Source organism: Symphodus melops, assembly GCF_947650265.1.
Source record: "Symphodus melops genome assembly, chromosome: 17".
NCBI lineage: Eukaryota > Metazoa > Chordata > Actinopteri > Labriformes > Labridae > Symphodus > Symphodus melops.
Window position 1 is genome coordinate 22,030,378 of NC_136707.1, and position 13,319 is coordinate 22,043,696.

Here is a 13,319-nt window from a genome sequence, read left to right on the forward strand (position 1 = left end):
CAAAAAAAGACAAAAAACAGCCGCACTGTTCCATTTATGATCACTACTAAATTTCAAATCACAATTTTATAAGATTGTGTTTAAAAAAAAAAAAAATCAAAAGTTGTAGATTTTATTTTTAAATGTCAGAATGAAGAAATGTAATAAGCTGTTTGTGAACAAATGTGCAATGGAGTTTGTTGATTAGTTTGAGTTTGCGTCGTGGGAAGGCGAGTGTTTCTTCAGTAATGTGCAGGGACTTAAAGCTTCACAGAAAAAAACACTACTAGATCAAAAACACTGCTGCTTTTATCAGCGTCATGAACAGAGTTGTCTGCCTTTGTTGTTTTTTTTTTTGTTTTTTTTACTCGAGTGTCAAACTTAATGAACCTGTTCTTATGGCATTTTCCTCCTCGTCCGGTTGCAGTTTTCAGCATTTCATGGTTGTATATTCTCATTTACAGGCTGTACGGGGCGTGTCCACTAGGGCCCCCCCCCCCCCCCCCCCCCCCCCCCCCCCACTGTACAGACCCTCAGACCATGTCGACCTGTTTGAAACCAGCAGCCTGGGCTTCACTTAAACTTGAACGTTTATTTAAGGAGATCTTGTTTTATTTGACTACAGTATACATTTGCTTAATCTTGCACATTTGAGAAATGTAACTTAATGTTAAACTGTACTGATGGATGTAAATGTTATCCTTTTTTTTTTTTCTGTCTGTAAATTGGGAAATGATGTAAGTAGGTTTGAGGTTTGACTTTGTAACTTAAAGCTGGGTTGATCAGAGGAACATATCACCGTCATCATCGGCTAAAAGCGGTTAATTTAAGACACAAAAGGAGATGAGAATTCATTCTGTCCTTAAAGAAACGTGTAGATTTTAAAAATATTTTTACGTCATATTTATCATGCTGTAATTGAATGAAATGTTTATAATTACACTGTTTAATATGAAAATAAATGCAAAAGAACTTCTGAAGGGATGAGTGTGTTTGCGTCACAGAGGGAGTGAACGGTCGCTGCAGAGACCTGCTCGCAGGATGTTGAAGCTTTCCGGTCCCTCCCTCTGCTCCGTCATTGGCTGCATTTAAACTCTCAACCCCTCCCCTTGAACCTGAGCCTCCCGCTTCCAGCGCTGCAGTCTCTGTACATGGGATGCACAAACTAACCACTAGGCCAGAGGACCCCTCAATAACGTCAACTTCCTGCAAGATGAATTAAGTAACCTTCCTTCTTCCTGTACATGATGTAAAAAATCTGAGATTTCATTTTTTTTCGCACGTCTCCTTCCATCTATTAACTACTAATGTTGTGATTTCATTCTGTATCTTAACATCGGGAGCAGAGCTGACTTCAAACGTTCATTCACTCTCAGAAACAATGAAGAGAAACCAGCAGATGTGACTCATGTGTTGAGACTTTTATTTCACATTTGAACGCCCCTGCAGGATGAAGGTGGAGCTCTGGTGACACCCTGCGGTGCAGCTTCAACAGTCAAGGTCATTTCACGCTGGACGGAGAGAACACAGGAACAGGAAGAACTTCCTTCTTGTAGGCGATGGAGAGACTTTCTGATTTTCCTGAAGGATGATGATTTCCGTTTTTTTGTGCAGGTCATTTTTAGAGAGAAACCTTTGATTATTAAAAAAAAAAAGGCTTGTTGTAGGAACATGAAAAACACTCCATTGCAAAACACTGAACAGGCCAAAACATAACGGAGAGAGACGATTCAACAAATGCTTCATAAATAAATAAATAAAATCACATGCAAATGTCTGACAGGCAACAACAAACAAAACAAGATTCTACAAACAATTTAGGCTACAGTGGGATTGTGAGTTCTTAAGTTAGTCTGGTACCCGAGCCTTAGCCCTTTAAGTCCCGCCCACTCAGGTTTTCACAGGATATTGTTCGTCATACTAAACACTATTGCTAAGTCCGAAAACACGCAGTAGCTAAATCCTGGTAAGAGCAAACACATGCACTCGTCACATCCAGGTCCTAAAAGTGAAACGCTCTTGTGCCTCTCCGCCTGGGAAACATTCATCCATCGCTCGTATTCAGTCTCAACTCAGCCGTTTGAACGATTGTGCGTTCCTCCTCTGAGAAAGGGGGAGGAGCCTGTGGGAGCGGTCTGTCGACACAAACATTTGATCCAGGCACATACGGGGCTGCAGGAAGAAGAGGAGGAGGAGGGGGGGTTAGACACCCACAGCGTTCCCGTTCACTTGTGCAGGAGGACGCGGGGGGAGCGGGCTGCGTGGGGGTCCCGCAGGAGGAAGATGGGGGGCCCGAGGAGCCTCTGCTGAGTTCCCCCTCACACTGATGTGCTCCCAACCCCCCTGGAAATGTAGCAAAACATCAGTGACTGTGACATGACGTTAATCAGTCTAATGAAAAGATCAACTTACTCCTATCCCATAGTCCCAACCCTGGCCCTTGGGTTGCATGGGTCCCACCCCCAGCCTGTGGCAGACGGCTCCGGGGGTCTCGGACGTAAAACCTGGAACCCCGTCTGCAATGATCCACACCTGCACAGAATACAGAACCAAAAAAAAATAGACCTTATCATCCGACATGAACGCCGCTCTGACTGACAGACGCGACGTCACCCACCTGGTCCAGCGGCCCCACGGAGACCTTGGTGACGTTGTTGGAGATGAGCTCCCAGGCGGAGCCCTGAGGGTAGCTGGGCGTGAGGCCTTGTCGAAACCACAAGTTGCCTAGATGAAGACAAAAAAAAAGGGTTTGCACGTTGGTCGATTAAATCCAACCAATCGAATGAGGAGAAATCAAGGCGTTCTCCTCCACTCACTGTTTTCATCCACAGCGAACACAGACGTCCTCCCCACTGACAGCTGAGTGAGAGTCTGTCTGAGCGGGGACGGGATGTGGTACCAGCATTCTCCTGTAGGGGGACAGCATGGTTATGTGAGAGATAACTCCTCAGACATTATAAAACGATCTACGGTAAAATATGATCTTCAACACACCGGCAGGGTTTTGCGGAGAGACGGATCCTCTGTAGAAAACAGCTCCATCTTTGGCGATGGCCCACACCTGGTTGGCTCCGCCGATGGAAATGGACTTGAAGGGCTGGTCTGTGCCCACATGGAGCCAGGAGCTGCCCTGTGAAACCAAACCGGATGATGATTAGATGATGAGTGTTGTTTTTTTACACACTGTGGCTCAAGCTGTCTGCGTCGCCTCGTTTACGCTGAACGTCTCAGCTGCAGGATTTGAATTCATCCAAATACTGAAGTACAGATGTAGAGTTCAATATTAGCACACTGTTGTTAATTCATAAATATTTGACAGGAAACAAAAGAAGGAAAACTTAGTCAAGAGTTTTGATTGGAGCTGCAGTAACGTTTTTGTTTTTCTCACCGCTGGGTTCTGCGGGCTGACTCCCAGTCGACACAGAACATCTCCTTTCTCATTGAGCGCCCACACAGGGACCTGCTCCATCCTGCTCTGAGCCAGACACGGCATCACAGAGATGTCACTCAGAAGAATGGGCGGGACCTGCAGCCACGGACCTCTCAGCGAGATTTTACACTTCCTGTAACCAAAATGTGTCATTATTTTTGTAAGCTGAGAAAATCTGTGTGTGTGTGTGTGTGTGTGTGTGTGTGTGTGTGTGTGTGTGTGTGTGTGTGTGTGTGTGTGTGTGTGTGTGTGTGTGTGTGTGTGTGTGTGTGTGTGTGTGTGTGTGTGTGTGTGTGTGTGTGTGTGTGTGTGTGTGTGTGTGTGTGTGTGTGATCACCTGGTCCATCTTCTGCGTCTTACAAAGTCTTTCATGGTTTTGTGGCCATGAAATGTCCTGCAGGAGAAAAGAAGGTCAGACAATCTGCAGACAGCGTTTTCTTTGAGACAAAATCCTGGTAAAAAAAAAAAAAAGAAAAGAAAACATACACGGGGAAGTCTGCAGCGTACTGCCAGCCCTCTTTGTCCGTCCCTCCAGGAACGTTGTAGTCCACCGCCCACTCTGACACCTGAACACACACACAGGATGATGGAGAATCAGCTCATGATGTGTGTGTGTGTGTGTGTGTGCAGGAGTAAGTTTGATCTGATTGGACCCACCCAGGCCCACTGAGGGGAGGGCGGGTGTGTGTTTCCTTTGGTACACTCCTTCAGGCCGCTCTCATCGCTCCACATGGGGCGGTCTGTAGGAAGTCCTCTGCAACCAGAGAATAAGAACGACGATCATCTTGGAGAAGTCAAAGAGAAACTAAAGGTGTTCAAAATCCGGTTCTTACTTGTCCGTGTATCCGGTCATTGGGTTCCATCTTTGATTCTCGTACACGTGAACACTCCTGATATCAGTCTGCTGCTGCGTCTCAACCTCGTCTCCTGCAAAGAACACACACACACACACACACGCACACACACACACACACACGCACACACACACACACACACACACAAGATGTAACCACGCTCTGTCGCTTTAACAGATGGGAGAGAGAGAGAGAGTCTTGGACTGTGCTTAGGTACTTTGCACACGTAACTACAAGCTGTCAGCAAGAAGAACATGCACTGATTTTACTCTGAAAGCAAACAACCGTGCAGCTAGTAACTGAAATCATCTGATTGGATTAGAATCATTAAGCTGCCTCTAATAAGGAACTGAGAAATAAACACGATTGTTCCCTTCTAAATTAGGATCAAATGGCTCCAGCACTAAACGCTGAGTATGCAGGACTCATTTCAAAGGAAGGAGATGAGCGTAGAAGATGTCTACAGCGCCATGATTACCCGGGGTGGCTTGTTGCCCAAAGCGCCCGCTGTAGACCCAGGCAGTGCCGTCCCACCCGACGCCCCACACCAGCCCCAGACTGTTCGACTCTACGCAGCGCAGGTGACCTGGGACCTGCCGCCAGAACCTGCAGCAGCACACAGCAGAAGCACCCGGTGTTAGCGACATTAGTGTTCGTGCACACACACACACACACACGCACACACACACACACACACACACACACACACACACACACAAACACAGCAAAGTCAAAGAGACAAACAGATTAGCAGCAGGAACATAAACTTCCACCGGGCGGAGCAGTGAGTTAGCATGTTAGCGATGCGTTCAGACAGAGAGAGAGAGAGAGAGAGAGGGAGAGAGAGAGAGACAGAGAGAGAGAGAGGGAGAGAGGGAGAGAGAGAGAGAGCTCACACAGGATCTAAAGATTGAAAACAAACCTTCAGGTTTTTGCTCTGTCTTATGTAACTTTGGTGTTTTTTAAAAACCTTTAAAGACTCTGCAGAGACTCGAGCTCACACATGATCTGCAGATTGCTCTGCATCTGGGATTCTTGCAGAAAACATTCGGCCACAAGAGAACATCGACACTTTCTTTATAACAGATTTAATTTATTTTATTGGTATTATTGATGATCTATTATTTCACAGATTTATTGTTGCGGCTGTGTGTTGCAGTCTGTCCCTTCTCCCTCTCTGTTCTGTAGTCAAGTTAAAACTGTAAATCAATACAAATAAAACCAATTTAAAAAAAAAGTCTCACATGAGGTCACAGGCCGGCGTCTGTGCAGGAACCTCCAGAGAGAAGGACGGCTCATGGACCATGACGTCTCCCTTTGAGGTCGTGGACCACAGGGCGTGTCTGGACGGGGGTCCTGTGATCCCCCGACACTCGCAGCAACAGTCAGACAGCAAGCTAAGCTACGCATGCAGGACAGGACGGAGACACGAGAGGACGTGTGATCAGAGAGGGGCTTCAGCTGGAGACCTGTTGTCTGTGTTTTCATCTTACCCATTCGTTCATGTCCCTCTCAGTCTGTGCTGCCAGGACCAGAGGCCACCTCTGTTTGGTCCTCTGGGCCGTGTACACGGCAAAGGCATAGTGGGAGTCCCTGAGCAGCGGAACCAGCGCCGTCACCTCGCTTATAAACACATGAAGGTACTGAAAGAAGAGAAGGGACACGTGAGGTAGGAGGGGACGCAGCAAGCAAACGAGGACTTCACGCTTCACTACAGCTAGCCCACCTTCTTCTCGTCGTACTGAGTGTAGTAGACGAAGAAGATGCTGTCCTTCCTGCCGTCAGGTTTGGTCGACTGTTCCAGGGCGACGCCCACGTCCACCCAGCGCTGAGGCTTCCAGTCTCTCCACCAGCGCAGCGAACCTTTCCGCACCCACACAGACTGAGGACAGACACATGAGGATGAGACGCAGGCTCGACAGACACCTGTCTCAAAAACATCCCACGATGCAACTTCCCACTTCAGGCTGATCCTCCAACACCATCACAGACGTCAAGTCATCTGCTCACAGCTCCTGTGAGGAGCTTTGGGTTTATCCTCCCTGAGGATAAATCACTACACCTGAACAAAAACAAACCTCCTGATTCATTTCAGCAGACGATGGTGTTACTCACCGCAAAAAAAAAAGTAAACAAAGGCTTTGATTTATCACCTCGTCTACAGCGTGGCAGCTGTTTCTGTCAATGAAAAAGCATCAACCTTCTTCCTGATGGTCTTTCAAAACTTGATCCAAACATCCAGTTGCGTTTGGATCTAGCGTGGATTTTTACCTGGAGCTGGATGACCTACACAAACACCCTGATGGACTTATCTGGACAGAAGCAGATAAACTGGATTAATAATCAAAGCAGTCTCACGTTGCTCCTCTCCAGCGGTTTCTTGACGATCTCCTCTCTGTGCTCCTGCTGCTCGCTCCAGGCTGCTGACTGGACCGGAGTCAGTGACAGGGAGCTGGTGAGGGGACCTGACGGAGACAGAGCCGAGGGATGACACATGAAGTTCTCTCAAAAACCACAAGTAGAAATCTCGTACACGAGCTGTCCACGTACCTGTGGGACTGAGCCAGCTGATCTGTGACTCTGCGTCCACATCGCAGCCTCCACCTGAGATCCAGGCCCACACGGGTCCGTCCTCCTCACCCTGAACCTGAGAGGAGTCCAGAGTCCCGAGGGCGTAGGTGGCAGCAGCACCGCTCTCCCCCGACGAGAGCCGCGGCGCGTGTGCGCTCCGAGCTGCCTCCGCCCCCTCCAGGTCCACGTTCATCCACGGCACGTCTCGTCCTGGCGTCACGGGGGTCAGGAGGACGGGGGCCGGGGACATCTCCTCGCCGTCCTCCTGAGGGGCCTCCGTGATGGACGGCGGCTGTGTGGAGGTTTTGTCGCGGTCTGACACCAGGCTGTTGATGAAGCTGTCGCTGGCGGGGATGAAGGGTTTGGGGGCGTCCTGGAGGGGGGCCGGAGGAGGGTCCTCTGCGTTTAGGGGGGGTGAGGGGGTGTCAGCTGCCCCCAAAACCACCACAGAAGAAGCCACTGCCTCCAGGACATCAGTGTCATTCCTGCTGTTTTCTGGCTCAGCGGGGCCCAACTCGGAGTCGGAGTCGGTGCAGCTCATCACGGAGCCTCGCGAGGCCTCGGTCAGCTGGGTGCTTAACTCGCGCTCACTCCTGATAAAAGACCAACACAGGTGGAACGAGGATTCAAAAATGACTTCAAAGCATCCAAACATTTCCTTGCTGACATCACGTAACCTGACCAATCAGAGACGCTGCAGGCCCCCCAAAGTCTCAGGACTTCTGGAAAGTACCATCATCACAAGCAGGGTTTTTTTTTTTACTGGGCTAGATTCTTTTCACTTCCTTTGGTTGACATGTTTGTAGTTCTTTAAAAAGGGGAACGTTCCTGTGGTCAGTAGGGGCTTATACGACGCACACTAACACGTCTCTGAAAGAAAACGACGGCTTTGATTGGAGGAAACCTTCTCAGCTTTTCTCTCCGTCTGACAAACGTTTGTTCGAGTCCCTCAGGTTTAATGTGAAAACATTTAAAGAGGAAATAAAGTGTGACGTGTCGACGCAGCACCTCCTCAGGTTTACCCCCGGACTGACCTGGGGACTTCTTTACTGCTCCCCCACTGGGCAGAGACGGGGATCCAGCCGCTGCCGCTCGGTTCAGACGGGGTCACGCCCATCCTGAAGTACAGACCGCGGTCCTCGCCGACCGCCCACACCTGACAGAAGAACACCGAGGACAAGAAGGAAGAGCAAAGGTGAGAGAGGCACAAATGTTTTTTATTACTCCTGAAAGAATCCGTAACACCATCGAAGGAATAACAAGAAATTAAGAATAAAAATCTAAATAACACACAGATCTCAGAGGAAGTGTCAGGACACAGGCGGCTGTGACCTTATAAGGTCATATACTGTAACGCTGGCGCCTGCCACCTCACACAAGCCATACCCATAACGACAGCCCGGCAATATGAAATATGGAATATGATGACGGGGCCTTGGCCAGCTTCTAATTAGGGAGTCTCCCATATGTCAGGCCAGTGGGGATATAGTCAGGGGATATTTCAGGCTGGGCCTGAGGTGCTGCTGCTGCCGGGACATTGGCTGGATCGTCTGGCGGTACTCGGGTTACAGGACGGGCTGCGAGGCGGCAGGAGGGGGGGGGGGGGGGGGGGGGGCGAGGGTGAGAGGCAGAAGGGGAGGAGGTGTGAGAAGTGAGTTTGCAGTGCTAGCAAAGTCTTCAGGAGTGAGATACAGAGCGGAGAGGCCCAGATCTGGCTCAAGCTGAAACCGGATCCGACGTCTGTCCAGGCTGTAGAGTCTGGATAAAGAGGAGACGCAGCGAGAGACAAAGTGGGTCCAAATAAAGGAATCAAAAAAAAGCAGGGACACTTAATTCATCTTAATATTTACAGTCCAGCTGCCAGACTTGGTCCGCACTTGGACTTGAACCGGAAACCCTCCAATTCCCAAACCAAGTCTCTACAGACGGAGCTGCCGCCTCCCCAAACTGTGGTGCAATTTAGCGACCAAATGTCTTCCAGTTTCCTTGGAAACGTGAATCATTACTTAACAGAGGGACTTTGCAATAAACGATGACGTCATCGATCAGGAGAACGCGTTTAACCTGATCATTGAGTCCGACATCCACCATCATCATCTCTCCTCCGATGCTGATCCAGCCAGAGCCGCAGGGATTGTGGGAGTTCACGCCGCGCCTGAACCACACCTTTAAACACACACACACACACACACACACACACACACACACACACACACACACACACACACACACACACACACACACACACACACACACACACACACACACACACACACACACACACACACACACACACACACACACACACACACACACAGACAGTTGAGTTGGAGCCCTGACCACGATGATCTGTTCTCTGCAGAGATTTAAACGTGTGTGTGTGTGTGTGTGTGTGTGTGTGTGTGTGAAGTGTTGATTCACCTTGTAGTCTTTGGTGACCAACCACACCACACTGACGCCCACAGACACATGAAGAGCTTCAACCTCTTTTCCGGGGGATTCCACCTCCACCCACGACGTGCCTGATGGACGACGAAGATGAAGATGAAGATGAAGAGGTTACTGACACTGTGCAAAGTTCACCATCGCCCTCCTCTTTCAAAGACATTTAAAAAGACTGAAGAGAAGTGTTGCTTCGAAAAATATGACGATGTCACAAAGATCATTTAAGGCTCTTATCCAACCGATTTCCAGAGAGAGCATTACAAGTTCACAGAACGACTAAGGTTTAAAAAACAACGATTATTTCTGCTGACTTTCTGGCTGATTATAAATCAAACAAATCTGTGTTTTTCACTGCTCGTAGGACACGTTGACGTTCATGTAGATTACACGTGAAGTACGGTGAACACTGACCGGTCGGGCTGTCCAAGGTGAGGCCAGTACGGACCAGCAGGTTCCCGTCCCACAGTAAAGCCCACAGCAGGTCTCCGGGGCCGGCGGACAGCTGAGCCACCTCTTTGGGAACTTCGACTTCCTCCCAGCAGGAACCCTCCGGGACCCGCGGGTGGATCCCCTCCCTGAACCACACCTACAGGGGACAAACAGAGTGTGTGGGTGTGTGTGTGTGTGTGTGCACAGAATATCTTCTAGTGAAGATTAAACTGTCGAAACTTTTATATAAACTTTGTTGTAGAAAAGGAGAGTGCTGTTGAAATAACTCAGAAAGACTCCATGTGATTAAAAGGACCCTAAAGTTTGATGTGACATGGAGACATGCTGCCCTCTAGTGGCAGAAACATGAAGTTACTCCTACAGACAGTCGGACATCATCTTCTTGTTGCTCCTGTTTCCGACTCTGATACAAATTAGCTGCAATTATTTTTAAAAGACAATTAACTGTTTCTAAACGTCTGTTAAAGGAAATTTAAAAAAAACAGTTTGGTGTATTTCTCGTGATCTAAAAACCTTTGTGAGGTGATGAGTGTGTTTTTTAACCGAGGAGAGGCGGAGGGATGACATCACAGGAGGTCAGACTTGACCACAGGCCACCAGTCTGACCGCTGCGCCCCCTCTGCACCCTGTGAATAGTCTCACCTCTCCCTGTTGGGACACGCCCCACAGGTAAGGATACCTTCCAGACTGGTCACTCATCTCCCAGCCACCGCAGCTGATGTCACAGAGCGGCAGCGGGGGCTTCCTGGGATTATCCAGCGGGACCTGCAGAGAGCCGGTGACATGACATGAATCACCTGACCTTTATGAACAGAATGAGTCAATGTCAATAAAGAGTGTCCGTACCTTGGCCCAGGTGCCTTGTGCTATGTATCTCCTGTAGCGGATCCAGCGCCGTCGACGCACACACGAGTTCCACTTCTTGTCAGGGGAGAAGTTTGCCGGGAAATCCACGGCATACTCCCAGCCCTGAGGACAGAAACAAGCCGCTGATTGATTTATCAGTTAAAATGGGAAAATTAGCAAACCAAGATAAAGTAAAGACTTTAATGTACCCCCGTCTGGCTGGGTTCTCCTCCACAGCTCTGGTCCACGTACCAGTCCCCCTCCCACTCCCAGCTTCTGGAGGGAAGCTGAAAGCTGTGGAGCGGCTGAGGGTTCAACCCCATCACGTCGCTCCACGGCCAGCGGTCGGTGGGCAGCAGTGTGTCAGTGAAGCTGTCGACTGGGTTCCACCTCTGAACACACACACACACACACACACACACACACACGCACACACACACACACACACACAGAAGGACTTCAGCTTTAACCACATGCAGTGCCACACTAAGTTGTAGACGTACACGTGAGTTTGACTGACCTGGTTTTCATAGGTCTCCTCCCGGTAGCGGATGGGGGTCTCACTGGGCATCATGTTCAGGTACACATGGTGGTCACAGCCGATGCCCCAGCAGCGCCCCTTCCCCGCAGTCACCCTCTTCAGCTCCAGCAGCATGTCGTCCGCTCGCTCCCAGTGCTGACCGGCCGTGGACAGGCTGTACACTCTGCCGTACACGTCCACGGCCCACAGCAGCGTGATGCTGGGCATGATGGCCCCTGAAGGGAGGCAGGAGCCAGGTTGTTACTGTACACACACGTCTTTTTAACATCCTGAAGAGCAGCTATGACGGCTAGTAAATAACATACAAGAAGTAGAACATTATTACAGTGAAAAGCACAGATTATTTGTCTGACAGGTTTTATCAATTTTATCAAAACAATTAAATGTCAATAACTAGAAAGTAGTGATACTTGATGTTTCTGTTAAAATGAAAATATATTGACTACTTATTTAGTATTTCCCTTTAACATTTCCTGTCATCTTTTCCCTTACCAGGGACCACTTCATCGTTGCTATGTTGTTTTAATTTGAAGTTTCTGACCGGAAGTCCCGAGCCCTAGCTTTATCGACTGATACTAATCCTCTCTACAGTATTGACTGTCACTGCTTCACATTCAAACAGGCCTCTCATGGACTCACTTGGATTAAATATTGAGTGTTGTGGTTAAAAACAGTCCCTTTGACTTCTCCAATACGAATAAACGAAAAATAATAAAACAAATAGGAAATAATACAAATCTGACTCCTGTTTGTATTCTGCATGTTTTTATTCTGCAGAATAAACTTCATAAACATGCATGCTGCAGATAGCTGTGTGCACATACTCAATCCAGGATCGCAAACACTGGACCTACCTGGATTAAGGTGGGATATCCGATCCGATCCGATGGTTGTCAAGGGAACATCAACAGACGTGTCATGGCATCAGGTGTAACAGCTGATACCTGCCGAGGCGAGGACACCTTTAAAGCTCTCATTGAACGACAACAGCACGACATGCAGCATAATAACACAGACAGCTGATATGGATCCTTTTGCCGCACTAAGCTGTTTACATCCTAGGCACTAAGCTCACACTTACAGGTGTACAAACACGTCACAGTGTCTTACCTGTGAAGCTGTGTCACGAGCAACACCTGTGCACAGGAAGAGTAAAGTCATCCGTGCACATTCCTGCAGTGGCGTTTCATTCTCATTCTGGACCAGAGGAACGCTCTCTCTCTCTCTCTCCAACTCCAAGTCCACAACCACAACAGGAAATGGAGGAAGCGTCGTTCTGATTGGTTGAGACCCTCCAAGGAGGCGGGATCTCATCTTCTTATTGGTGGAACACCGAAGCACCTGTTTTTTTTTTTTCCGACGCACGCGCATGCTTTAATAATTTATTCAGCGCCAAACACGTTAATTATTGAAGCGCAAGGTTGAAGATACCTGTTTGGCAACATTTATTCTCAAGCAGAAAATACACTGCACGATTTGCAAAAAAAGTTGACCAATAACTAGTGAGAAAAGAAATGTCTGAGTAGGGAAGAGACTTTTTTTGCTGATAAAATGAAGCCAAAAACCTCCTTTCTTTAGCTCGCTCGATGACCCAATTTGTCCTGCAGTGTATGTGATCATGTAAAGGAAACGACTGTTTCAACAAGTCCCATTTCTCCAATCAGAAACCTGTCAGAGAGACGGCAATCATTCCGCGCATGCTCAGTTAGACGCTGCAGTCACCTGGACGGCACGTGCTGCTGAATTAATAAGGCATTAAAAAATACATTTCAAATAGCTGTAATTATTTCTTAATATCTTAGAATTTTTTTCATTGAATTCCCTAAAAACATAGTTTGGTCCTTGTTTTGTTGGCTCCTAATCAGAATCAGTTTTTTTAAAATCATTTTTCCAACCACATGTACAAGAATGTAATCTGGTGTTTTGGTGCAAAACAGAATAAAATAAGAGCAACAATAGTGAAAGGCTTTAAGATCAAATCAGCAGTGCTCCTGCTGCAGTAGAACAAGCTTTACATTTAAAAGGCACTGTGACAATATAATATAATGACATAAAGAAATCTATATAATATATAATATATATATATAATATATAATATAAATGTCCACACAGTGTCAACAGAATCTCTGAGAAAGTGTTTAATCGGTTATAGTCAGTCATAGTCAGTTTGTGGTGTTTAGGCTGAACTCTCCTCAGCACGTCT

At 47.9% G+C, this 13,319-nt stretch overlaps 1 protein-coding gene across 1 annotated transcript; it reads right to left on the reverse strand.

Annotated features, from left to right (window-relative positions):
• Positions 1-489: 489 nt before the first annotated feature.
• tecpr1b (tectonin beta-propeller repeat containing 1b) lies at positions 490-13,080 on the reverse strand. Its single transcript, XM_079367021.1, has 26 exons — positions 12,227-13,080; positions 11,971-12,060; positions 11,096-11,331; positions 10,785-10,967; positions 10,576-10,698; positions 10,372-10,494; positions 9,691-9,865; positions 9,256-9,356; positions 8,899-9,000; positions 7,869-7,990; positions 6,814-7,427; positions 6,622-6,728; positions 5,990-6,145; positions 5,757-5,906; positions 5,508-5,665; positions 4,742-4,869; positions 4,243-4,336; positions 4,067-4,163; positions 3,896-3,975; positions 3,747-3,803; positions 3,368-3,542; positions 2,974-3,109; positions 2,796-2,888; positions 2,597-2,703; positions 2,392-2,511; positions 490-2,322 (listed from the first exon to the last, which is right to left on the reverse strand). The coding sequence occupies exons 3-26, from the start codon at positions 11,321-11,323 to the stop codon at positions 2,182-2,184; spliced, it is 3,570 nt and encodes a 1,189-aa protein (XP_079223147.1). The 5' UTR covers positions 11,324-11,331; positions 11,971-12,060; positions 12,227-13,080; the 3' UTR covers positions 490-2,181.
• Positions 13,081-13,319: the final 239 nt, after the last annotated feature.

Coding starts and splice junctions, on each gene's coding strand:
- tecpr1b (XM_079367021.1), bottom strand. CDS start 11,323: ATGCCCAGCATCACGCTGCTGTGGGCCGTGGACGTGTACGGCAGAGTG. Junction 9,357..9,690: donor CACCTTGGACAGCCCGACCG/GTCAGTGTTCAC, acceptor GTCGTCCATCAG/GCACGTCGTGGGTGGAGGTG. Junction 3,110..3,367: donor TCAGCCCGCAGAACCCAGCG/GTGAGAAAAACA, acceptor TTGGTTTCACAG/GGCAGCTCCTGGCTCCATGT.